Consider the following 26,361-nt stretch of genomic DNA (forward strand, 5'->3'; position numbering starts at 1 on the left):
ACGGTTCGGGAATAGATGCTGAGCCCAATGCCTGTTCTGTAACTGGTCGCCAAATCATATCGGTTCTGGGACTGCTGGTGCTAAATCATACAGGAATTTATTCTGAGCCTATAACAGTCCTGGATGCGATAACGAACACCGATACCGGTCCTGAAACTGATCCGAAATTCATAACGTTACTGGAACTGATCCGGAGTCCATAACGTTCCTGGAGCTTATCTCAAACTTATACCATCTCCTAGAATTAATTATTGAGTAACGTCTGTCCTTAAACTGATCTTGAATAAATAACGGTCCTGAAATCAAACTTGACCTCATATCGGATCTAGAAATGATCCCTTACTCATACCGGTCCTGGACCTGATACTGAACCCATATTGATCTTGGAACTGAACTGACACCCATACACTGATCCTGTAACCTTAATTCGTTGAATTGAATTCTATTCCTGAATTAATGGAGGGAGTTTCGAAACTGAACCTTCCGATTGTGATGCCGAATCCGATCCCGGAATTGATTCCGATAACAACTCCGGGACCCGATTCGGGGCGGGAATCGCAATAGGCTCCGGAATAGGAATCAGATATGACTCGGGAATTGGAATTGGCTCCGGAATCTTAACCAGTTCTGGGATATAAGAAAAAATAAGAAGTTTTAGAAGCGGTCGGAATCAGTTGAATCTGTATGAGATCTGTATTGTTTAAAAGTACAATTGGCCAAAACCAATTTTAACTCCGGATCAAATACTGGTTACTGAATCGATTGCCGGCTTTCTCCAAAGTTTTCTGGAAACTAATTTCAAATCTACTGTCCCGGATCGATTCCGACCAAAACTAATCTGATTTTTCTCATCACTATCATGAACGTATGCCAGTTTTGTATTTGATTCTGATTTCATGCCAATCTTGAACTAACCCTGCAACAGAATCCCAACCCATACCGGCCGTGAAAATGACCCGGAACCTATATCAATCTTGGAACTGATCCTAAATCCTTATCAGTCCTAGGTATTAATAGCGTATCCATATCCGTCCAAAAATTGATTCAAAACCCTACCGGTCCTGGAACCGATTAAGAGCCTATGTAGGTTCTGGACCTAGCCCTGGAACTGTAGTTCTTTTGGGCACATTAAGTGAAACTCGCTCCGTCGTATCGTGCCTTTCGTTGTCCACGATACAACCCACTGTCCAACACCACACGTTTTCCCGCGCAGCACGCAGTTGCACGTTTGCATGCAACAACACACGTTGCACGCAACATTGCAGCCACGATTCAAGCAAATTCAAACCGAGCGCAAAAGGGACGAACAGAAACCACCCTCCGCGCGTGCTGTTGCCACTAGCAACGACCCTAACAAAAACACCAACAGATCGATGTTTTTCCTCATCAGCGCAACCTTGCACAGTTTGATTCGTGTCGTTCCGTGCGTTGCTGCTCCTCGGGGCATTGTGTGTGTGTGTGCGAAATCAGAGCTCATATTTACCAGGGTGCAAAAATGGTAACACAACGTGCTGGTGCTTCGGTCGTTTGACCCACGCCACGAGCGACACGAGCAAGTTGGATCCTACTGTCCGGGCCAAAACCAAAAGTACCAAAAATTTGCGTGTCTTTAGTACAAATTAGTGGATCACAGTAGCCCGCGGGAGCGAGGGGGCAAATTGGGAGGAACAAAAATCAACAAACAACCAAAATGGGCAAAGATTCGGTGCGCGAGAAGGACCTCCCGGGGATGGCGGCGGCCGCCACCGCCACTAGTGGCGGCCGACGGTCGGGCCGTCCCGTCAGTGCGTCGCCGTACTCGGAGCACTATCGACCGCCGATCGATCTCTGCCAGCGGCACCTGATCAACCACCGGCTGCTGGTGTCGAAGCTGACGCGCCGAGAGCTGGAGGACAAGTATCTCAGCCTGTGCGACGAGAACTACACCATCAAGAAGCGGTTCCTGGAGCAGGAGGAGCTGATCAAGCGGCTGAAGACGAAGCTGTCCCGGCTGTCGAACGAAAGCAACCAGCGGTCCAAGTCGCGCCTCGATATGGCCTCCAGCGAGCATTACAGGTGAGGGGGCGGGGCAGCGGTAATACTGTTTTGTGGGGTCCTTTTTTATCCCCCTCTCTCTCTCTCTTCTCGTACTTTCAGCAGACTGCACGATCTGGAGCTGCAGCGGCGCGAGCTGCACGAAAAGCTGGAAGCCCTGCGTCGTGCCACCTCGAACGATGGGCGTATGCGGGAGAACTCCGTTTGCAAAGCACGGCAAAGTGCACCGGCCAGCAGTCAGCGCCGTTCGAAGAGTGCCCGTCCGGCCAAAGAGACGGCCGGTGGGCGGCGGGAATGCAAATCCACATCCCCGTCGGCCGATGGTTACGATGAGCGGGAGGAACGGCTGCGCCATCGATTAACGCGACAAGCTGGCGGCAAGGGCCGTACCAGCACAGACGACCGGACCGAGGATGACGAGGAGGAGGAAGAGGAGGAGGAGGAGGAGGAGAGTCATGCCGTCGCTGCGGCACGCCGCTCCAGTCACCGGAAGTCGTACGGTGCGGACGATGAGGAAGAGGAGGAGGAGGAAGAGGACGAAGATTCCGATGACAAGGATGTGCGGGAGACGCTGGACGAAGATCGGGACGTGCTGTCCGGCGGTGGCAGTGAGGAGCTAAACGAAAGCGAACGAGATTCACCGGCAAGTGGGGCAGCAGGCGGCGCAAAGTCCATCAGCAAAGGCCGTCGCCATGCGGCCAAATCGAAGGGTCGGCAGGCGGCGGGCGCCCACTGTCCGGACTGTGAGCGGCATCGGGCGGAGCAGGTGACGCGCGAAACTGACCTCGTCAAAATGAAGCTCAACATCAAGTATCTGCACAAGGTTAGTATTGATTGTTGGCGCTTTGCCGAGGACGCCACGTGTCCAAAGCGTAGCGAGCTGGCTTTATGAGCGCTTTCTCTCTCTCTCCCTCAATAGGAGCTACAAAACGAGAAGGAAAAGAGTACGCTGCTCGCCCGCCAGCTGGAGGAGAAGCTGTCGTACGAAATTATGAAGCGCAACGCGGCGGAGAACCTGGAAATACTGAACCTCAACAGGCAGGTGGAGGACCTCGCGAAGGAGCTGCAGCGCCAGGTGGACGAGCAGAAGCGCTCGATGGAGCACGAGCTGCGGAAGCAAGGTAGGAAAAAGTGAGCTTCTTCAGGTGTGACGTGTTAGTGGGTGTGTGTGTGTGTTTTTGTTTTGTGTGCATTCCTCAAGGTAGTTCCTATATTTCTGAATAATCTATCGATACATTTGCTTTGCCTTTTCGCTGTGTGCACTTTCTTTTTTACTCTCTCGAAACAACCGAAATGCTTTGGCGCTCTCCCTCTCTTTCTATCTATCTATGTGCCTTTCCTTCTAAGAATGGTCGCCATTTTTTGGAAATTTTGAGATTTATTACGTTAATGTATTTCATTCCAACTGGAGCCCTTTTGCATCTCCCAACGATATCACAAGATCGATTGAGCGGGTTCGTCGTCTGCCGCTTACAATTAATCCATATCGCGTCATCTCTTCCATTCCCTTTTCTGCAGGTGATCTAGAGGCGCAGATACGCAAAGAGAAGGACAAAAATGCTTCCCTGTTCGAGGAGTGCGAACGGCTGAAGAAGAACATTGAGAAGCTCAAAGAGAACATGTCTGAAGTGGAGGTATAATCCTAGTTACTACCCTACCATATTTTGAACGGCTTCTTAATACTTCCTTATTCAAACAGATCGAGCGTGACTTTCTGAAGCGGCAGCAGGAAAACTTTACCAAAATCGTGGACGAAAACAAGCTGCTCAAGTACCAGCTGGACGAGCTGCGGAAGCACAACGAGGAGCTGCTGCGCCAGATCGACACGCTGCGGGAGGAGGAGCTCGTCACGAAGGAGTCCCAGCGGGAGCTGCTGGAGAAGTTGAAAACGCTCCAGCAGGACAACGACACGCTGTCGGTGATGCTGGAGGGGCTGCGGACGGAGAATGTGCTGCTGGCGGAGGAGCGAACGCAGCTAGAGCAGAGTCTGAAGAGTCTGGAAGGTTGGTTCAGTGGGGGATCCAATGCCCCAAAAGGAAATGTTTTTTAATTGAGAGTTTTGTTTTGCCATTTTAGCGTCTCCCATCAAGGAAGTGCGACCCGTGTCACCGGTAGGTTAATTGGGTGTCCACTTTCTTTATCCCATCTTCTTCCTTTCTACGACACGGACACGAGATAACTTACAGATCGCCATCGTGTATTTAGACTTCCTTCACATAACCCGACCATTGGACTTTTTGAACGTTACCACACGGAAACTCTCCATCCCCTTTTTTCGTCCAATACCAATATCTGTAGAGCAAGAATCAAATGTGAAACGGTGTGATAATAGAAGAAATTGTGTGTCCCAACCTGCTATAATGTGTGCGCACATAGCTGTATTGCGCAGCACAGCATATGATTGGGACATTTGCCGATCGTTGTATGCTTCAACTTTTTTTAACTGTACCGAAATGTACTCCTCCCCCTTTTCTTTGATGACTTCAGGCACCCGTTGTTACCGTGAGTGCATCGGTACAGACCGAACAGTTGGTCCGTGAGCAAGAACCTCTTCCTGCGAAGGAGCCGAAAGTGTTCCTCCGAGAACCATCGGCCATCGAGCGAAGGGTACCACCACAGGAGCTTGTTTCGGGACCAGCGATCGAACCGAGAGCTCCGCTATCCAGACGCTCCTCTGTGGTGGCCAGGATGAGCCGGGATAGGCACGTGTACGAGTCGGCAGAAGCGGCTCAGCAAATATTTCGTCAGGTCAGCGTCAGCCAGATGATACCGAAGCTGTCGCATATCATGAACAATCGCATCGACGAACCGGCGAAGGTGAACAATGTGGAGCTGCTGATTGCAAACCGCTTTCCCGAGTCGTTGGAGGTGAGGTTCGCTGCTTGGTTCACCAGCGCCATCTATTGTTCGCTAGTGAAAACTTATTCGAGCGCGCGCTAATAGAATTCAAATTTTCCGTTATCCTTTTTTTGTCGTTTGCAGAAATCGTTCCGCGAGGATGAGCGATTTCATAAGCTGCAAACTGCAACGCGCCGAAGAAACAGGGAACTTGACTCCATATCGTCGGGCGCGTCGGATAGACGTAGAATTTCCTTCCTAGATGCGGGCAGCTCTAGTGAGACTGTATCAAAAGGTTGTTCAAGGTTTTTTCCTTTCAAAACTACGACAAAGATAATTTACAATATTAATTATTCCATCTCTTTGCAGGTGGCGATCACACGGTGAAACAAAACTATGCCCGCTACTTTGACATTCAACGGCTTCCGTCCATGTGGCACCGGATTGCCGAGAACCCGATGTCAATATCACCGACCACCACGACGCCCACAGTTAATTCACAAGACGATAACGATGGTGGCACCACCTCCGATCTACTAACGATCGAGATACGCTCCGTGCGATGGAACCAACTGGGCATCGAACGGCTGCTAGCCTCCAGCGTACTGTTCTACTACGTCGAGTTTACCTTTCTCGATCTGTACGGCCATCTGCTGGAAACACCGCTCCCGGCCAAACTCATCACCGAAGACGGCGAAGTGCGGCAGAACCATAACTTCAACTTTCGAGTGGCGGTCGAACTGGGCACAACGCTGCACGCAGAACGTCGCGCAGTGCTGAAGAAAATGCTTCGCCCGGACGGTAACGATGCGGTACGGTTTGTAGTGGTGAACGAGAATCGTGCCTCCGGTCAGCACGCCTGCGAAGATATTGGATACGCTTCCGTCAAGCTGCGGAATGAGTTGCAGCAGCACCCCGGCGACGGTTCGGAGGAACTGGCGATCGATGTACCGATTTATGACTTTTTCCACGAGCATGACGAGCTGGGCATGTTGCGGATTGTGCTCGACAATGTGAAATTGCTCCAAGTGCTGATGGGTAATGAATCGTGATCGAACATGGGAACTGACAGAAGGGCAAAGCATGGCATGTCCGAAGCATTAGATAATAAATTGGTTACAGTTTTGGTTTTTTACTTTCTTCCATTTTCTTTATACACTTTATGTTAATGGCTGCTATAATTGTATCCGTTCGTTTCGGCGGCGTGCGGCCCGAGACTCATTTTTACTCATTTTTCTGATGTTTCCTCTCGAACACTATCGAAAAACTATACGCAATAGTTGAAAGTGTTGCCATCCCTAAGATTCCGGGTTAAAGTAAGGCTCAACCCTCTATGTTATGATAGTGTTACGCGTAACGCCTGTTTATCGCAAACCCAAGCAGTATTTTGAACGCCTGTTTTAACCGCTAGATAATCATGTCTTAACATTGATTATTTTTTATGATAATGAGAAAAGCAACCATTTATGAACATATATAAAAAAGTACACCAAGTGCTAAGCAACAAAAAAATCATTGATAAGTCATGAGTATGAAAAAGTTATGTTTCTATTACTCTGATATTTTTAACATCAATCATAGTTATAATATCTTTAAGAATTACAATTATAACAATTGTAAACATGAACATAGGTTTAATAATAAAAATCTGATTTTTTTATTTATTTACTCACCTATTTATAAAACAGTATATGAAATTTATAAAAGTATTTATTGACCTCATTAATTGCTTTTAAAAAGAGCCCTCGCACCTAAAGTTATTTTTATACAAAATAGCCAGAAACATAAATTGAATCTACAGTCAGTCCAAAAAGTATTCGTCTAGCTGAATATTTTGCAGAAAAAGGGGAACTATGGCCGCAATAGGCATGGGGTGGTAAAAGTAATCATGGGGTTTGATAAAGGGACTATCAATACACACGTTTTGCTAAAAAATAAGCATTAAAATAGAGCAATAACAACTAAATTATTTAAAAAACTAAAAAAAGTCGTTTGATTGGCGCGAAAAAAGTATTCGTCTATCAGACTTTTGGCATAAACTGCGTATAAAAACAAAGGTTATGGAATGAAAAAAAATCCTGATCTTGTTTCTTATTGCATTTATGACTATTGGTGACTACTTGCACAATTCAAGAACTCATTTGAACCTTTAAAAAGGCGTATTTTTGATCCACTCATCCTACAAAACTTGTTACAATTATCCTCTGATAGAAATATTGCATTTCCGGACTACGTGGCCAAGTTCCATTGAAAATGGCAACTGATATCATATTGAGAGTCTACTAAATCATTTTCATCAGTTTGGTTTCAGCTGGTTTGGCGTTTTGGGCAAATGACAATGCCCTGTTTGTTCTCCAGCTCGACTGTTCTGACACATGTGATACATTTTAAGTACAATTTCTCAGAACTGGCACCCAAAGTACTTAAAAACTCCATTAATATGTTTTCCCACCTCGTCTCCTATCATTTTGAATCATTTTTCTAGCTCTCCTTACCGCACTGAGCCCTAGTATCATGACTCCATGATGCTACCGTTACCCGAGATTTTGATGTTGGATCTTTGTAGACTGTTTTCGCTATGGTAGACGTCGCCCGAATGACTTTGGCGAATTAAACATGTTTTAATATGTTAGTAGAGTCTAATTTGACACAAATTCATGAATTATTTGATACAACTTAACAGATTTGGCCACTTTCTGTGTATGGTATTATTCAAACAAAACATGTTTGTAACAACTCACTCATTCAAGCTATTACATGACCAGATACGATGAAATGCAGCATGACCCATCAACCAAATGTGACCCACATCTTTTCCTTTTCTTATTGGCCATCACAAAATGCACTGATTTCATGGTAAAATTTGATTTTTTGGACATTACACCGCTTCTTTCGTTAGATTAACCGTCAAGGATGGCTGCTTACATGGCAGTTTGTCACACAATTAGTGTCAGAAAAATGGCCAAACTCTGATCAAATGAAAGAACGAGCCCTTCCACACATTTTGTATTGTACCTTGTACCTTGCCCTTCTTGTACCTTGTACCTTGTACCATGTACCTTCAAAAATGGGTAGGATAGGTTATGCATAAGTTAAAGATACGATTTTCGCCATCATGCTCCAATCATTTAACTCCCCCGCCTTTAGTGCCTCTGTGGCCGCTTGAAGTGCAATTGAAACAACAGAAATGCATTATTTTAGAAGGAAGTCACCAGTAAATTGATAATAATAAATTTAATTCACGTCTACCCAGTCAGACAAATCGGACTTAATTTACCCCTATCTTACTGCTAAATTACCGGTAATTTAAGAGTAATTTAATGGTAAATTAGCAGTCGTTAATTTACCTATTCGAGCAGTTTTGACAGATCCTATTCCTTCCTCTATTTTATTTTTATTTTTGTCGGCCAAATTGTTAATAAATAACACGAAATGTACTATATTACAGTTGAATGCTTTTATTCATTCATTGTCCTTAACTTATACAAACGATTACTATGTATTTTTTTAAGCAAACTCGACTTGAACAGCCGCTTCACCCGGAGAAGGTGGAGCACAAATAGCACTAATAAATGCAATTTCTCGGCTGTTTTTTACATTTTATAGTTTTAAACACACCGCCGATGTCTTCTTCCACTAAAAGATCATTGAGACAATTTATTTTTTCGTATTTCTATCTTTTTACTGCAACAAACGACAACACTTCGTTCCGCTAAATTGCTCTTAAATTACTGTTATGACAGACACAAAACTGCTCGAATGGGTAAATTAATAGAAGGCTGTCTGACTGGGTATGTTGTGTTTGTCCTGCGTAAATAATTAAAAATCTAGATGGACGAATACTTTTTGTGCGCCCATCAAGCGACTTTTTTTAGTTTTTTATGTATTTTGGTTGCTATTGCACTATTTAAATGCTTATTTTTTAGCAAAACGTGTGTATTGATGGTCCCTTTAGCAAACCTCCTCATTACTTTTATCGCCCCATGCCTATTGCGGCCATAATTCGCCTTTTTCTGTAAAATATTCAGCTAGACGAATACTTTTTGGACTGACTGTATATATATAAAAATCTCGTGTCACGGTGTTTGTTGCGAGCAACTTCCGAAACGGCTGGATCATTTTCAACAAAACTTTGCACACACCTTATGGTGGTATGAGAATAGGTTTTAAGACTTAAAAATCGTTCAGATGTTACACTAAACTTAATTTAATAATGATTTTATAACTCCCATACAAAGAGCAGGATTGTTGTTGTGTTGTATACGGCACTTTGACACTTAGTGCGAGGTGCCTGGCGGTTTACACTCGATGATCGGATCCTGAGGGGATACGGGTACGATATAACTATCCCAAGTAACAAATCAAAAATGGAATATTTTAATTTTATTTTTGAATAACTAAGTTTGTCGGGCCAGCTAGTAGCTTATAATTATATTTCATGTATTAAATTATGTATGTATATTTTCAATAATTTATATTTTCTACTTATTAGAAATGTTACTCCAATTTAAAGCGTTAAGAGTGTTTCAGTGTTTTATTTTTCATAAACCATAGTGAAACCAATGAAACATAAACAGTTTAAAATATTTTATATTTAAATAATCTCTACTGGTCAGTCACGTGGATGTCAAAACGGTGGTAAAAGTAAGGCTCCTTTTTAAGGTTAATAAATACTTTTATAATATTCAATATTCTATTCTTACCAATAGGTTTTACCAATAGGCAAATAAAAAAAATTGGTTTTTATCATAAAATTCATATCTATGTTTATAATTGTTATATTAGTAATGCTTAAAGTTGTTGTAACTCTTATTGATGTAAAAAATAATAAGATAATAATAATGTAATAGCTTTAAAAAATATTCCTGAACTTCTTTTTATTTTTGCTCAAAATTATTCTTTTCTCATTATCGCATAAAAATTATCAATATTAAGACATGATTGATTATCTACCGATTTGGTTATCCACGACGGTTAAACCAGGCGTTCAAAAAATGCTGCTTGGGTTTTCGATTAACGCTAGCGTAACGTGGAGGGCTGAGCCTTACTTTTACCAATTATGGAAGAATGTTATTCTTCCATTATTTTATTAATCCGAATTGGGGAGAAATAAACCCGCAAAAGAACATCATATCTATAAGTCAATGTATAATTTAAATACCAGAACAAAGTGATTGAAATAAATACATTTTAAACTTTGAAAAAATAATAAGTAAAACTGCAGCAGCATTTAGTTTTTTCTTGCATGCTGTAAATACAAACACAGCAGGAAACAAATTGCAACACGGTGAATCACCCCGTTGATGACACCGGTTGGAACCGGGCAGCGAAGGAAAACAAACTAAATGCCGGAACGCGTTGAGAGCGAACATCGCTAGAAAAATAAAGCAAACGCCACTATAAAAAACTCATACACCTTCACGGACGATCAACAAGTGTGCGCACGGTGGTGGTGGCGGACCGGTTGGTAATTAAAAATACACAACCACCTTAACCTGCAGCCGAACGACAACTAACGCTAGTACACATTGGCATCGGCGGCATACACGTGGTTCTCTCTCCGTGGTTGGGTGGTTGTTTGTGTGTGTGTGTTTATAGTTTTAGTTTCGGGGAAAACAGGAAAAAACGCATTTAGCTGTTCCTCTCACACAACCAAATAAACACGATTGTGGGATAATATGCGAACGAACATTAAAACCTAGTGGAGACGCCAGGTCTTTTACTCAACAATATCAAAAGAAGAATCGAAGGAAGAGTAAGTAGTACGCATTCCGCCTCAAACACCTCACCCGTTTGGCAAGATCTTAGTCCACCACCATCCTCCCCTACCACACACAAACACACACACACACTGCAGTGTGTCCCGCTCATAGTGTGTAATTAAAATAACGAACAAAAAAGAAAGATCGTTCGTCGATCGAACTTGAAGCCAATCGAAAGCAGGACAATCTTATCATGATCGCGCTCAGCGCAGCCTCGGTGTGTGTGTGTGTACGGGTGTGTTTTTGTCGAGGGTGGCCGGCATTATAGCGTGAATGTAGCGCAGAAACAAATGGCATTCCCTTTCCCACACAAACAAACCCGCTCCCCGGCGGAGGACACGTTCGGCCAACAGTGCCCGAATGTGAGACGAGCGCGAGAAAAACGATCGCGAAACGGCACGGCACCCGAAAACACCGAAACCGAGATCTGCAACGATCGAGCGTGAATCGAGCCAAAGGCAAACCCCTGCTCAGTGCGGACAGTTCAGTTTCAGTCGAGCTTTCGAGCAGAAAAGTGAGTTCACAGTTAAGGGTAGCAGCCGAATGCTGTGCGTGCAGTGTGTGCAGAGGGTGGTGCAAAAGGGAACAAAGAGGGTTGAGATTTGGTGGGTGATGGCAAAGTGTTACGTACACCGTCGCTTTCCCAGTGCCATTATACAGTGTTGTGTAGTTTAAGTGATGCAGATGTTATAAAGTGGAGATATTATAACATGCTTTACTGAAGTTCGACATTAGGCAGTGATTTTTTTGGTGAAAATTGTTGGAAAAATGTGACAAAAATTGAGGAATTGTGTAGTTGCACTGAGAATGATTATGATTCGTACTCGAAAAGTAGACAACAATGATGTGAGAAAGTTGAACAAATCGAATCGAAAAACGAATTCAACAAAAAAGAAGCAGTTTAAATTGAATTAAAATCCAGCATTTAGGTGATGTACTGAGTAAAGTTCACGTAAAATACGTATAAAAACACCATTTTATTCTGAATTTGCCTCATACTCATCGCGTCCCACAAGTGTGTCACTGGTTTTGCGGCCGGAAATGGAGAAAATTGACGTCAGAAAAAAATCAATTTTAATTGAGCCCCATTTTTCTGCAACTGATTGAGTAATCGACACTCCGTCCGCAGTTGCGATCCGTTACATAAGTGTGGGGATCGGGGGATGAATAGTGCAGCTGCAAAAAAAAAAAAAAGAAGTGATCACATAATGCAATCGATCGGTTCTCGATCGCGAAAATACGAAAATTCGAAACAAAAAAGAAAAAAAAGGTCGATCCTTCCCTCCGAACGAAAGTCGATCGTGCGGCACCACACAATGATCGGTCCCGCTGCGTGCGTGTGTTGAGACGTTGGACATGAATGTCAACTGTCTCTCGTGTGGGTGCGTAAACCGAAGGATCGATGCACTTACTCGATGCATTCGAAGTAGGTTGGTGCCAAAACAAAATAATCGAATCAAGGCCCAACCCGCCAGAGTTCCTCTGTTCGGGTGCGTTTGTGCCTGGTTGTAGTGTGTATGTTTGCGTTTACCCTCCTCTCGTCGGTTAGATCGGCATCGGGTATGCAGCCGAATCGAAGCAAGAAGAAGGAAGCAGCAACAGGTTCCGATTGCCAATTGTTCGTGCAGCGTGCGGGTCCCTTTTTCACGCCACACGCACACACAGTGCGTCACGGTGCGGTGATCGTTGTGTTTCAAAAACCGATACAGATGAGAGCAGTTCGTCGTTCGGGGGAGCTCGTGAAATTGTTAATTGTGCTAAAGGTGTCCGTGAGCGTATGTGTGTGAATGTCTATGTTTGCGTCTATTGTCTGTTGCAAAAACAAAAATCAAACCGAGCGACCCCCTGGTTGAATCTCTCTTGTCGAAGGAAAGTTCGTGAACTTACACCGTGTGCGCGACGACCACATACATCGCGCGAAACGCATCAACCGCCATTTGTGCGCCCATCCGGAACGCTGTAGCGGCGGTGGCGGTGTTGGTGGTGGTGGTTTTATTTTCGATTACCTCTCCGATTCGGCCGGTTACCGCTGCGGCTGAGAGGAGGAAAACGAGCAACATAGCTTGATCCATCTGGTGCTTGTGCCACGGCGCACCAAAATCTCACCAGGGAAAAGCAGCTGTTTTTGTGTGTGGCGCCGGAATCGTACACGCCGTCGGTACGCGTGAGTGAGCGCAGTGATTAACCGGGCGGTCGCACGAAACGGACAGAGGGGAGGTGGGTTTGTTTGGGGCCATGCGGGCCACCAGCTCCACTTCTAAGCGGTAATCTACCCGGATGTACAAAACCCGGATTGAGTTCGGTGAAAATGAACCAGATCGAAGGTATCGAGTGGCAATGCGAGTGAGACAAGCAAGAAGAAACAGTTCGGACGCTGCAAATCGGGGGGTTTTGGCAGGACATTTGATACGTTTCTTGTGTATGTCTCTTCTAAGCCCGTTTGGGCGGCTATACTTATCCTAAAATTAAACAAAACGATACTTGAATGAAATTTGCTACCTGAAATGAATAGAATGCTGTTCATATTTCAGAATTAGCAATTACTTTCCTTGAAAGAGTTTTAGTTTTCCGGTGCAAAATTGATGAAAATTATAATTCCAATTAGGAATACAAGGAATTTTCATTTCCAATAAGGAATATAATGAATTTTCAAACAAGAATTGAAATAATGAATTATGTTACTTTTCTATCATGTTACGACTTTAAAACAATAATTTACCTATGTGAATCCCATTTCGATTTACATCTTCCGAGTCGAATTGAACAGTGGTTGCAAGACTACACAAGCAACAATCTTTTTGGGACAAACATTTTTGAACTCAAAGAACCGTTGGTCTATCCACCAAACTAACTCTAGCGCATCAGATCCACCCAATCTCAGTAGAAAAAAAAACGAATCGAAGCATCGACTACCTTTCCCGCAACCAGAGCAAAAACCCCTTCGTGACATGACGACCGGCACATACATCGAATGTCGTGCGTACCACCTTCTTCGTCCCTCTATTTTTTTTTTTTTTTTTTTTTTTTTTTTTGCGCGCAGGCACTACCGATCTCCGAGTAAACAGGCAGCCTCGGATCAGCCCGCACACACTAACTTTTGCTACACTCGCCCATTTGCCAACAATTTATAGAATCTAGAACATGGTATTTTAATTTAAACCGAAATTTGCCTTGCGCACACTACTGCGCTCCTTTGGCGACAATGTCGCGATCGCACTCGTGGTGAGGACGACGACGGGTTGCGACGGCAGCGCGTTAGATGGGTGAAAGGGAAATGGCGGCAGACAGTGGTTTTGTATTTTGAGGGTGTACACGACGCTTTGTGTGCTCGCTCAGTACATCCACCACTGACGGACTCTAAGGACAGCGTTTCGTCGCGCAACGCGCAGAGTCGACATCGCGCTGCCAGACGAACAAGTGAGAGCCAGGCAACGCACAAAACGGGGAAAAGAGAAGAAAATACTAAGCTCCTAGCAAAATAGGAAGTCAATTCACACGTTCAGGTGGTCGTGGGCCGATGTTTGATGCCGGCCTGCGATAGCGTTATTTATAATTAGCGCTAAAAACCGGCTGGCGCGTTGGTGCACAGACATCACTACCACTACCAGGAGGCTCATCATAGGGGTTGAAGATGTTCGTAATGTTATCTTGCCGCCCGTGTATACGCTTGTCCCACTCAAATTTATTGCTCAGAGCATTGCTACAAAGAGAAGACATTAGATCAGGCCAGTATCGCTGCAGGTGGCATCATTGGGCGCCATAAGACGCTGATAAGAAGCGATGTAGTGAACGTATACATTTGAGATGTAACGAAACGTGGCGTGTTTCATATTTCATTCGTCTGTTATGGCACCATGCCCAGTAACATCCTACAGATCAGTTTACAGCGCCATTTTGGCACCAGTTTCTTAGCCCAACCATGTTTCCACTTACCTGCACGCCTGTACGCCAACACACACGCTCAGCCGGTTTCAATTCTGGCGACATCCGATAATCTTTACTTGATGGGTGAAGATTTGTTACCCTTCACATGCATTGCCAGCGGACTGGTTCGTTGAGCTACTTGTTTTGAAGGTTAGAATGTCGATAAATCTTCACCAGTCGACCGTTGATGCATTCCATTCAAAACTCGAACATCTTTTTGGGGTTATGTTGTGAAATCCTAGAGCACCTTGCTTTTATTTCTTCTTCGGAAGTGCACCTGCGATGCAGTTGTTTCGAAGAATTTCACATGCGTTATGAGCGTTCCACAAGACGACATTGCCGTCCTAATCGTACTGGTTGCCACGACCAAATCCTCCGCGGAACTGCAACTCCCCGGTACCGGATCCAACGTCGCCACGCTTGTCCACGTAACGATTCGGCTGCCGGCGGTACATCTCACGCCCTTCGGAGTCCCGACGCTGTACGAAGCCTTCTTGGCGTACTGCCTTGCAGTTGGTGCTATCCCGTACAGCCCGCTCACGCCGGATCAGTGTCGCAGGGACCACCTCGAGAGGAAAGTGCAGACAGTCGCGCAGATAGATAATGCCCTCGTTGGTCAGCGTCCAGTAGTAAGTGTTCCAGACGAGCTTTTCCTTGACGTAATTGCGTGAGATGAGCGACTTCAGCGTCACTATGACCTGCAGGTTCGGGATCGTTTTCAGCTCGCAGTGCATCGACGGGCGATGGTCCTTGCGGGCCACCAGCACTCCGTCCTTGTACAGGGCCGTGTAGATCGCATTGCGGTTTGCCTTCGGAATGAACATTTTTTGGTGTGATTAAACAGCCAACACAAAAAACAGAACTAACAGAAACGGAGGTGCAAAACGTTTTCTGGTAAAGATTGAAACTGGAATGATTCTCACAAAATGCGAGAGTGTGTCATTTGTACCGTGTTGTCAGATTGATTTTTTGAAAGTTGACAGAAATGTCAAATCAACGAGCTTCGATGCGATATCCAATTTTCTTTTTAGAGCGCTAAAACCGTACTATGATACTGCTCTAGTGAGTCAACATACTTTTGATACAGTAGTTGCTGACCCGCGAAAAGGAATGTGTCACCATCGCACCGTCGAATTTTAAGATTTAATTTACTACACCCTCCACTCACCCGATTGATACTCCCTCGAAATGGCGATATAAATTTTGCCACGAGCCGCATGTGATCTTGAAAAATATTAATACCTGTCCACCAACGCCCTCCCAAGGTGTGAATGTTTGTGTGTGTCTGTGTCCATGTGCGCGGAACGAAAACAGTTTATTAGTTCAACCAACTTTACCTAGTGCCGGTTGAGCAAATGCAAAAATGAGCACATTTTTACGGTCGCGCGGCCCGTGTCTGCCCGTTCCATCCCCGATTGGCGGGCGGAATTAGTTTATTTACGATCCGTTTCAGTGCGGGAACGGTTGTTGGTTTTCGGCCCAAGATTACGTGGCCGGGTGGAATGTTGGAATATTCCTCCATCGCCAACCGTGTGTGTGGGCGTGTATGCGAAGCAGGAATATGTTTAGATCATCCTTCGGAACGGCAGTGTTTTGATGGTGGCGGGCCTGTTTTTTTTTTCTCTCATCCTAGAGTGTAATCCATTTCCTCTAGACGCCGGGTGCAACACAGCAACCAGGTGCGAAATCCACCGTGTCTAGCTCACCTGTCGCCTGCGAGACTTGGCGTGGCGGAAAGCAAAAGCGGAAATGGCGCAAACTTTGCAACCTGCTTGTCACTCAAAAAACAACCTGCCAATTCGTGCCGCTGCTGTGTGTGTGTGTGTGTGTCTGACCCGGATTGCGTTGAGGTTGGTCTTGGCAAATATTGGGTCCGATTGGCAGTGATGAAGAGAGGAGGCTACTATTCCGCGGCTTCACCTTGTGCCGGATTGGTACGCGATGGTCATTACAACCGAACACGCAATCCGCGTGATTGCGCAATTGCGTAATTGAATTGCGTGCCCCCCCCCCCCAAGCAAGTCTCTCCCTCTTTTCTTTACTTATCGTCAAACGAACCGAAATGCAACGACATAGTGTTGAGGATTGTGATGAAATAGAGAACTAAATTTAAATCGTTCAAGCCCCAAGTGCGTGTATAGGCGCCCTCCTCATCCCCCTCCACACCCCCTTCCAACGTTTAGGTTTCATTGTCGGAGGTTTCGGTTGTAGATCATTGGCCGCGTTTGCGTTTGATCGTGTGTTTTTGTAACGCCCGTCTTTCATTCCGATCAGTTGGCACCGGTTGCGGAATGTCGCACACATCTTTCACTAATTGATATTGACTGCTTCGGGGTAATTGGAGGGAGCTTAAGACACGCTGTGTGGTTCGAGCGATCATGTGATGGACTCGTTTGATGGCTGTTGTTGATTTTATAGTGCATTTTGCATGTCATTTCCCGGCCATCATTCAGCTATAGGGAATCACACACAGCTGCGTGTATTCTGGTACGATCAGCTGGCAATATCTTGTGCTATACCTCGTCGTAGAACGATTCCTATTTTCCAATCATGAATAGTAATCCCTAGGCAGTGTCTCTGCGTCCGCTTAAAAGCATCGTAACTTAGTTTCCTAAGGATGTTTTCAGATTTGTTGAAATTATCGTTACTACACCGTGTTCAATAAGTTAGGATACAAATTCAACGCAGTATATTGGGTTGACTGATACATGTTTTTGTATGTTCTATTCCTGAGTGTTCCTTCACTCATTCCAAGGGTATATCCCTTCATTTTTTCTGGTTTCTTTAACAGCCCTATATTGATTGAAATTTCATTTTTAGGATCATTTAGTTTGGATAACATGTACCAAACAATGTAACCAAAGAATTCTAACGGATACAAATCAGGAGAGCTAGGATGCCAATCTGTTTTCGTCCGAAATTTATTAAATTCTCTCTACACCATGTCTGACCAATGTTGACAGGGTGTGCGGGTGCACCTTCCTATTGAAATACATAATGATCCTTTCCATAGAGTTTCTGCTAGTTTGTGGCGACAATTTTCACCTAAACTTCAGTTTTAAAATGCTTGGTGTTGATTTTTACTCCTTTTTCGATGAAAACCAATAGGAATTTACCGGAATTTACAAATTGTCCCCTAAACATCGCGCCGTGACAAGATCATCTTGCTTCTTTCCAACCTGTTTAAGGTTCAATGATCTGAAAAGTCCATGAACTTTACGGTTCTTTAAGGCCTTAAGTCCAAGATTTTTTGGTACAATATTATGAGCCGATCAGTAGGACTTTTTCAGGTGTGACGCCATTTTTCGTAAAGACCGTTACGTCGAATTCGTTCCCTCACATCTTAATATTTTCTACGTCCGTACCGATCTTGGACGATCAGATCGTTCTCTGTCTTCTAAAGGTGGTATCTGATGGTAGCTATTGATCGTTTTATTAACGATTCAATTAAATATTAAGAGTTTAGAGGCTTCTGAATACAGCACCAGGGGGCTCACCCTTTTTCAATATTTCACGACAATTTCCCTTAATTGTTTCATTGCGTTTTAGAATAAACCTATAACTCATCTTGGAATGTAACTTATCAAATCTGACCTGAGTGTATGAATACATGCAAAAAATGTCATTGAAATTTTCACAATCGATATTAATAGCATGTTGTGAAATAAACGCAACAATTTGTATTCAAAATTCTTGATCACGGTGTATTTATTGATATAAGATTAGTAAAGCTTCGTCAACATTGACGAATAATTAGTCAACGCATTGCATTACATTAATCATGCGTACTGACAAATAAAATGTTTGATTACTTTTTCGGGACTTACTCAAGTTCTAAATAAGTCTTTAACTATGAGAAAAAAAGGTATGAATACCTACTACACAAGTAAGGCTTATAGCGTAGCAAAATTATCAATTTATTGCGTTTTATTTGAACTTTATAAGTTATTAAATTGGTTATTCAACTTGTTCTTATGATACTTTACGCTCCTCGGAAAAACTTTGACTAAGTGTACATTAAAAAAAAAAACAAATTCTTCGTTTTTATATAGTTTTTCCCCCAGTATCAGGCGAAACAGATAAGCAAAAAACCTCCCCGATTGTCCATTTCGATTGAATACTCACGTGTGCGATTGTGTGTGTGTGTGTGGCTTTCTTTTCTTGCTCGAGTGCAGTGTCTGGTAGTGCATACGTATAGTGTTGTGAGTATATTTCACCCGACCGTGCACTGAAAGTTTGCTGGGAGAAAGTTCCCAGCCCCTCCCCTTCCGGTTAGTGTTAGTGAGTGATTTTGCCTTCCCCTCTTCCCTGAACCAACCACCGAGCACGAACGACCCATCGCAAGTGATAAGAGCTAAGGTTTTCCCTTCTCCTCCCTCCCCTTTCCACCTGACCGGCTTTAGGCCGGTTGTACTCCTCGCTCTCTTTCTCTTTCTCTCCCTTCGTCCGTTCCCTTGTTGTGCGCCCTAGTAGCTTCTAGGAGGGTGGTCAGCCTGTAAGACCGCCGCATCAGCATGACGCTGAAAGACGAAATCCTGACCGCCGATGTCAAACCCGGTAATGTGTCGTGCCGTTTCTCTACGTTGTGTCTCAATGTTGTGTTGTGTCTACCACCGGCATTCGTTGGCTAAAACAAATTCTCACTACATCCGTTTGTGTATTTTATGTGTGTGCGTGTGTGTGTTCGTGTGTCGGGCAGAGTTACTTTCACACCACCCACACGCGTTTTCGTTTTCCTCTTCTCCACTAAGGTAACGATCGCTGACAGGTAACACAGTATGTTCACACCTCTTCACACGAACTGCAAGGACAAAAGAGAAATGTCTTTCGGTTGACAAGGTCATGCCAGGGGTGCTGCATCACCCGTCCATCATGCACGGGTGTTTATGTGTGTGTGTTTGTTGATTTTGTCGACAGACCTTTCCGAACCGCGCGACGAACCTTTTTGTGCGGCTCATCGAAAATTTGGTTGACAGCAGGTCCAATCGGTTGGTTGCCCCGCGCACCACCAGCACCAGTTCGATCGTTGGAGGAAGCCATCACCGCAACGCGTGATGCGTGTGTTAAACGGTGTTTAAATGTGTGACAAATTTATCTACCCTTACGTTGCGCCACATTAATTTTGGGTGCAGTTTTTTTTCGTTCTATTCTTGTTTTGGTTCTCTTTTGAGGTCCCCTTTTATGAGGATCGTATTACCGTAGCCACGGTGTAACCTGCAGTAGCATGATGCAGCGAACGTGTCAATTAGATGCACGCTGATTAAACTGCGCTTGCAACAGAGCGTGCGGACTGCTGCTGTGCTGTTGTGCTGCAAAACGCGACGGCCAAAGAAGGGGTAGCAAATGAATGCGAGCCACTCCTTGTAATTAAAGCCGATGGCCGTGATTTATGGCTTTTTTATTAGCACATTCGTGCGCTACTTTAGCGGTGCAGTGCAAAACATGACGATCCTCGAGCGCGGACGGGGCCAGCTCGTTGCGATCTGTTAACATGCGAAAATGGTGCCCTAATTCTCGAACGATGTTGGGATGCTGGGTTGCAAAACATTTGGCGCGTAAATCAGACGCTCCATTTGATGCTTTTTTTATTTTATTTTTTTTTTCATTTCACTCATGTTTGTAGATTGAAAAGAAACATGTTTTGGTAAACATATTACGGTTCAAAAATGAGTGATGCAAATTAATACTGAATGCAGTTTTGATCGCGTGAACAATGATCATTTCATATAACACATTTGAATATGATCACGTTTAACAAATTTAATTTAATTACCATTGCAAGTAAATAACTAGGCGTCTCCACCGTTTTCCCTTTTTATTTAGTTCACAAGTTTTTAAAATTCTTTTCTATTTAAAATTAATCTTTTTTTTACTTTTACGGTACATAATAAACACTCCTACATTTTGTTGTTAACACTTTCTCACACAATCCAAAACCCGTCTGCTTAACCGCCGTTTGCTTGTTGCTGTTTACCAGGCTGAGGATCGTTAAACTTTACGATCCATAACCGATCCTGGCTCGTTGTGTACCGTTTTGTGTGTCCACACAAACATCTGTTCGTGCTGCCCCGACTGAGGTTCACTCTGTGCCTAGACGTAGAGGAAATAACTCAAAACCATCAATTCCCGCGTCCGGTTAACACCTTCGCGTTTGAGTGTTTCAAGTGTTTCTGTTTTATGTGTTGTGAAAAAGTAAAGTAAAGGACGAAAGAAGACTATATACAGTGGCGGTTTAGTGTTTCCTAGTAAAACGGTAAAACAAACTGACATATACCATGTGTTTGTTGGTGGAGGGTGACGTAAACGTTGCCACTAAATCCTCGCCGACAAACTAATTGGTTGTATTAGCAAAGCGTTCCTTTCGAATGAAATGTCGCGTGATCGTAAATAATTTCGAAACATAATTAAGACATTTACCCACGCAAAAACTCTCACCATCCCGTGTTCTTCGTGTATCGTTTATCTGTTTATGTTAATGAACGATTTGTTAACCGTTTCGGGGTTGGGTGTATTGTGTGCTGAATGCGTTCGCAATTTAATTTACATTCCTTTTGTGCTTTCTCCGCGGCTGCCTGCCCGTCGTGCCAGCAGACTTCGGCGTGTCCTATAGCAAGGAAGACATCCTTCTGCCGTCGAAACGCCAGCAAAGCGCACCTCAGGCGCCCCCAGCCGAACCGACAGCAACACAGCCCTCCCAGCGTACCCGGGAGCCCGAATGTGTTGCGGCCCATCGCCCTGAGTCACAGCGACTGGCGACGAGGCCGATCTATCACTACCGTCCATGCAACACGACGTCCTCCGGGCTGCGCTACTCCAACGATCCCAACGAACCCGACGACGATAACCCTAGCGAGGGATTTAAGGTAGGTGCAAGTTGCTGTTTTTTTTAAATTAAATCTTTCATACCTATTTTAATTTGGACCGATACCAAGGGCAGGGTGAATGTTTTTTTTCTCCCCCGTGGAAAAATACATTTCTCTTACAAATTCGATACACTGGCGAAGGTTCCCCGTCGCGGCGACAGCACCGACGCAGGAGACCTTTCAAGACCTTTGGCGGCGCCAAACATGAGCCGCACACAAGCTCGTAATTAAACAATTTTCACATTCTTTTCTCACACTTCCGCTGATGGGGCCGCTTGCTTGCGCCCCTTCGCCTTGCTGGCTCCGTGCTGGCAGTGTGCCGGCAGTTTGCGGCAGAGTGTATTGATGAAGATGGGTGTTTTTAAAAATAAATTATCTTTCGCTACTTCGTGGGAAAATCCACGGTCGAGTGTGTTGTGTGTTGTGAAAAGGCAAATATGTGTAGTAAACATGCGAGGAAGAAAATAAAAAGAAAAAATTAAACTCATGTCACTAGAAAAAAGCCAGCTTGCGCTACAGCAAAGCAAGTTTGTGCGCAAGTGGTTTTTCGAAAGAAGCGTAGTGCGCCCTCTGGCGGCAACTTGTTGGGTGCGTATGCTTGCGAAGTTCAAGCCGCCACTAGCGACATCTGGAAGCAATTTTGATGAAATTATTTTTAAAATGCAACGCATTAAATATTTCTTTAAAAAATTGAGATAATTCTAATGAAGTTATTCATATTCTTCCTTTTCCTTATTTTGTTGAATAAAAACTCTCAAATACTCTACTCGTCGTACATATACACTACATATACACTAAACGCGCTTAAATGGGTGCTACGGGCCCTTTAATCCGATCGTATGTTGAGCCAAAAGAACGGGAAAGGATGGCGTGCGGGAAATATTAAATCATTCATGCCTCGTCACGTTTTATGTGCTATCGCTTAGGAATGGGTCGTGTCGTGAAACAGTTCACGACACGCGATGAGCCGCACGCAAGTAGCACGGATTTATATCGCCTGTGCGCGCCTTCCCATGGGGGGGTGTCAGAATAAGTTCAACTGCATCCGCCTACTTTGAAGATCGACGGGCGATTAAGATGTCCGCTTGTACGTTCGCTGAAAATATGATACCTTTGAGGATGAAAATGACACAGATGCAGCTTGTTAAATGATCCTTGCATTAGACGAATTCGCCAGACTCATGTACAATAATTTACGACGAAACATGATTTGCAGATTATTACTTGTAACTATTTTAGAACAACTATTTTAAACCATAATTTTATAGCTTCAAGATGTTCTATTTCTTCGATCCGTCACATATCTTTCTATTTGGATTCCATCCCATCCATAATTCTGTTCACAGTCATCGTTTTTAAACCTTATAAATCATAAACAACAAGCCGCCGTCCGCTTTTGGCTGTGTGTTTGATTAATATTAGCTTGTCCCTTGTCGGGCCGGGCACAACATTTGTCACTCGAACACACAACCGAACGATTAAATAAGTAACAACGAGTTCCTCGGACACACGATGCCGCTGACTCACGATGCCGAGACGATGGAGGCGCATGGTTGTTGGTTGGTGGAAATTGTTTCTTTATTCGACAAAGCAAAAAATAAAGGACGCTGTCGCTTCTAGGCAAAACTTAAACGCATCCCTACTGTGTGTGTGCTTTTTTGTCGCGTTTCATTCAAATGTTTCACTACATTCTTTAGCGGTAGATTGACCGCCAAAAACGATGCAAAGATGATGAGGCGCATCCGCCCGCATGGGAAGAGAAAGGTGTTTGCTTTTTGCTTCACTTTTTAGGTTGGCTTGGACAGAGTTGATTCACTGCCAGCCACAGCCGGTGGGCAGTAGATCATCGCTTCTTTTATCTTGAGGGAGTGGGAAGGAAAAATTAGGGAATAGACAGGAGGAAAAGTCCATCGGCCCTGCATGATGCATGCCAGATGTGTGCAACCTGACACGATTCGGACGTGCAGGCGGGCAACTCAGCCCTGCCAGAAGGTTGGTGTTGATGCTATGTTTTGTTGCGCTACAGCGAAGGATCACTCGACCGTATCATTGTGCCGAGAGCATACATCGGGTTTGGCTTGTATGCGGGCATGGCGATGTTTGTTTGCTTTTTTTTTTTCCTCGGACAATATGCAACAACAGGAAGTTCAAACCGTTGCAAGGATGCATATTTTGAACAAAAGAGAGAACTATAATGATGCATAAAATGCTCCATTCTTTGTGCCGGTATTCAAGGTCTATTTATTGCATCAAAAAGCACCTAAATCACACGCTGTAAAAATTAAATCATCTCCTTCTGTTGTGTCTTGATTATTCAGGTCGATGTTTCCTTTATTGAGCCGTTTTTCTTTTAACTTTATTTAACTTGTTTTCTTTTAATCTCTCCGTTAGTGTTTGTTTGCGTGTGTTTTTGGTTTATTTGGCACTTGCCATGGAATATTCCTCATCACGCGCGTTTTACAGTAACGGAAAGACGTAGAAAAATTAAACCTGACACTGCACTGAGCCGCTGCAAAACACCGAACCTTATTCTCAACGCACACGAAACGGAGGGAGAAAAAGTTAAACAAAATCATAAACCGTCAGGAACGCTCTCAGACATTCCGCACTGCTTCCGCCATTGCACTTAATCCACCACCCATCGCATCTGTCAGTCGGCTTTGCCGGACAGCTCGCCCCGCTGCATTGATGCGCTCCATCAGCGCTTCAGGACGCAGTTGCACACACACACACACGCCGCCTGCATCGGGGCATTAATTTAGCCGGCTGTCAGTTCCGGGAGGTGGCAAGTGTCGGCTTAGCCACTGTGTTGGATCGTGAGTGGGTTAAAAACAAAAAACGGCGTCAGATAAATGGCAAACTGTCAAATAGCATCCATCACGTCCACGTCGTTTGTGAGTTCCGGTCGGGATGGGCTTCCGTTTTTTTTAAACATATTTTTATCCAACTGACCTTTGCCTTGCGGGAGGCGGGAAAACCTTGATCGAGTTCATGATCGTTTGCTGCACTCGGACGGACGCTCCGTTTCGTAAATCAATCAACGCAAATCGTAACCCAATATAGCGGCATTCACTTAACGGCACGTGTATAAGAAAACGAACCCCGCCAAGTTCAGCTTGAAATCGAAACCGGAACCAACCAAGATCATTTATCATCTGCCTCGTGTTATGGTCCATTTAGTACCGAGAGATTTTTTTTTGTTTGCCAAGACGTTCTCTTGCTGCTTGCAACGATGGCACCGTTGCCTCGACAGTCGAAATCACAACGTCACCGAACCAATTTGGCATATTTTTTCGATGGAACGCTAAACTAACGGCCCTTCCGATTCGGTGGGAGATCGTACGGGATCGCCCCATCGATGATCATTCATCACCGGCAGCAGTGGCTAACGATTATGATGGTGTGCTGGCGCTTCACTCCCGTACCGGTCGTCAGCAGGATGCCGGCGATCGTCGGCACTGTACTGAATTGGCTGCAATGGGTTTTTGAATTTTCACTCGAGTTGCAAAGGTGAAAGATTTATTGTTTCATAATCCGTTTGATTGCTTCGGTTGGTTAGGTTTTTTGTGTTTTTGGCACATCTTAATAATAAATTTGAAGATCAGCAGCACATAAATCGTATGCCTTATCTCAACTCCTACAATGTAAAAGAAGTTAATAACGTAATTTATGATCAATTTCTTGTTGGGGTGTTATTACAAATTGTGAGTCATGTAATTGGAGCAAGTATAAATAAAGCCACGAGCTTGTAACCAACTAAATTTTGACTCGGTACAAGTTGGAGGATCACTTCGGAGCAGAATAGCGATGGACCTATTTTATGGAATATTTTTCTTTGTTGAATTCTGATTAAAGCTAGCCATACTTTTAGCAGTTTAAATTGAAGACTTTAGCCATGATTGACATCTACTTCTCTTCTAGATACCTTTGTATTTTGTCAGAATTTCTTTTTTCTGTTTATTACAATTTCAATTACAATTTTATACAAATTTTCTTCTTTCTCTGTCTGTCGGATAATGTATTGTTTCTCATTTTTCACCACTTCATCACCGTCAATCTTATTTCAAAGAAAAATCAAACTTAAATATACAAGACAGCAAAAAAACACACACACATTCACATTGCTCACAAAGAAACCGTCATCCGTGCCATTCTTCTGAGTTTGATTAATTTCGATCTTGCTTTGCGTTCGCTCCCGCTCCCCTCCTTGCTCCTGACGCCACCGCAACAAGGCTACACGTCATGTTTTACAGTTGCTTACCTTCGTGCAGCATCCTTACCAACTGGCTCTGGTCGAAAACGGCCAAAGACGAACGTGAATAACGACTTTACACTTCGCGGAAGTCAGCTCACTGAGGCTGTTCTTTCTTCTGTCAACTTTTTTGCTTTGCGTGTTTCTGAAATGTACCGCTAATTGGAATTTCCAGGCCGAATGGGATAATTGGAATGATTGGAAAACAAATCAAACGTTCCATGTGGGAAGGTGCTCATTCAGCTCAAGGTCTCTATCACAGCTCTGACAGACGTTCTTTGAAATGATGATTATTTGTTGTCAATCATTATTTTTATTTTTTTCGTCTTTTTTTCGATCTGGCAATGCAAAACTGGTGCAATGCATTTAAACTGTGAATGATTAATTGCAGATGCGATACTCATTTCCCCTCCAATGGGAAGCAATACTGTTTACAAATAAGCGTTATTTTTCCTGCCCCTTTTTCGTTTCGCTAACGTCTGCTTCCACAGTGCAAGCGTTCAAATGTGCTTCCGTTGCTTACGGTTTGCCAAATTTCAGGTAAAACTCACATTCCACGTGATTGTGGCTTTAGTGTGTTCACGAAAATACACGATCAAGCGTGTTTACTCCCCTTTGAATGGTGAGTAATCGTGACGAACGGTACGAAAAAAAAACAAGAACTCAATACAACGCTATGTTTTTCCTT

At 44.1% G+C, this 26,361-nt stretch overlaps 3 protein-coding genes across 9 annotated transcripts in view; 2 read left to right on the forward strand and 1 right to left on the reverse strand.

Annotated features, from left to right (window-relative positions):
- The first annotated feature begins 98 nt into the window (after nt 1-98).
- LOC120952485 (trichohyalin-like) lies at nt 99-6,007 on the forward strand. Of its 2 annotated transcripts, none has more exons than XM_040371843.2 (9): nt 99-2,055; nt 2,137-2,857; nt 2,954-3,155; nt 3,553-3,668; nt 3,734-4,037; nt 4,111-4,145; nt 4,522-4,902; nt 5,017-5,167; nt 5,242-6,007. In XM_040371843.2, exons 1-9 carry the CDS (start codon nt 1,691-1,693, stop codon nt 5,922-5,924), a joined length of 2,958 nt encoding a protein of 985 aa, XP_040227777.2. In that variant the 5' UTR covers nt 99-1,690; the 3' UTR covers nt 5,925-6,007. The 2 variants fall into 2 exon arrangements, with proteins under 2 accessions (XP_040227777.2, XP_040227778.2); XM_040371844.2 differs by having other exon boundaries at nt 2,140-2,857.
- Nucleotides 6,008-11,036: 5,029 nt separating this feature from the next.
- LOC120948896 (obscurin) overlaps nt 11,037-26,361 on the forward strand; it is a 70,211-nt gene continuing 54,886 nt past the window's right edge. For 3 of the 6 annotated variants that reach the window (XM_040365740.2, XM_040365742.2, XM_040365743.2), the window contains exons 1-3: nt 11,038-11,148; nt 18,611-19,115; nt 21,150-21,421. In XM_040365740.2, the coding sequence (XP_040221674.2) occupies nt 19,073-19,115; nt 21,150-21,421 (315 nt within the window). In that variant the 5' untranslated portion in view covers nt 11,038-11,148; nt 18,611-19,072. Of the gene's footprint in view, nt 11,149-18,610; nt 19,116-21,149; nt 21,422-26,361 lie in introns of all 6 variants that reach the window. The other 3 variants (XM_040365737.2, XM_040365738.2, XM_040365739.2) reach the window with 2 other exon arrangements.
- Nucleotides 13,305-15,566, reverse strand: LOC120961368 (40S ribosomal protein S10a-like). The gene has a single exon (XM_049606478.1). The coding sequence runs from the start codon at nt 15,380-15,382 to the stop codon at nt 14,903-14,905; it is 480 nt and encodes a 159-aa protein (XP_049462435.1). The 5' UTR covers nt 15,383-15,566; the 3' UTR covers nt 13,305-14,902.

The sequence above is a fragment of the Anopheles coluzzii genome, chromosome 2 (assembly GCF_943734685.1).
Source record: "Anopheles coluzzii chromosome 2, AcolN3, whole genome shotgun sequence".
Classification (NCBI taxonomy): domain Eukaryota; kingdom Metazoa; phylum Arthropoda; class Insecta; order Diptera; family Culicidae; genus Anopheles; species Anopheles coluzzii.

Excerpts from the sequence above, each read along its gene's own strand:
- LOC120961368 (XM_049606478.1), bottom strand. The coding sequence starts at position 15,382 with ATGTTCATTCCGAAGGCAAACCGCAATGCGATCTACACGGCCCTGTAC.
- LOC120952485 (XM_040371843.2), top strand. The coding sequence starts at position 1,691 with ATGGGCAAAGATTCGGTGCGCGAGAAGGACCTCCCGGGGATGGCGGCG. Across the intron at positions 3,669-3,733 it reads AGAACATGTCTGAAGTGGAG|ATCGAGCGTGACTTTCTGAA; the intron begins GTATAATCCTAG and ends TTATTCAAACAG. Across the intron at positions 4,146-4,521 it reads AAGTGCGACCCGTGTCACCG|GCACCCGTTGTTACCGTGAG; the intron begins GTAGGTTAATTG and ends TGATGACTTCAG.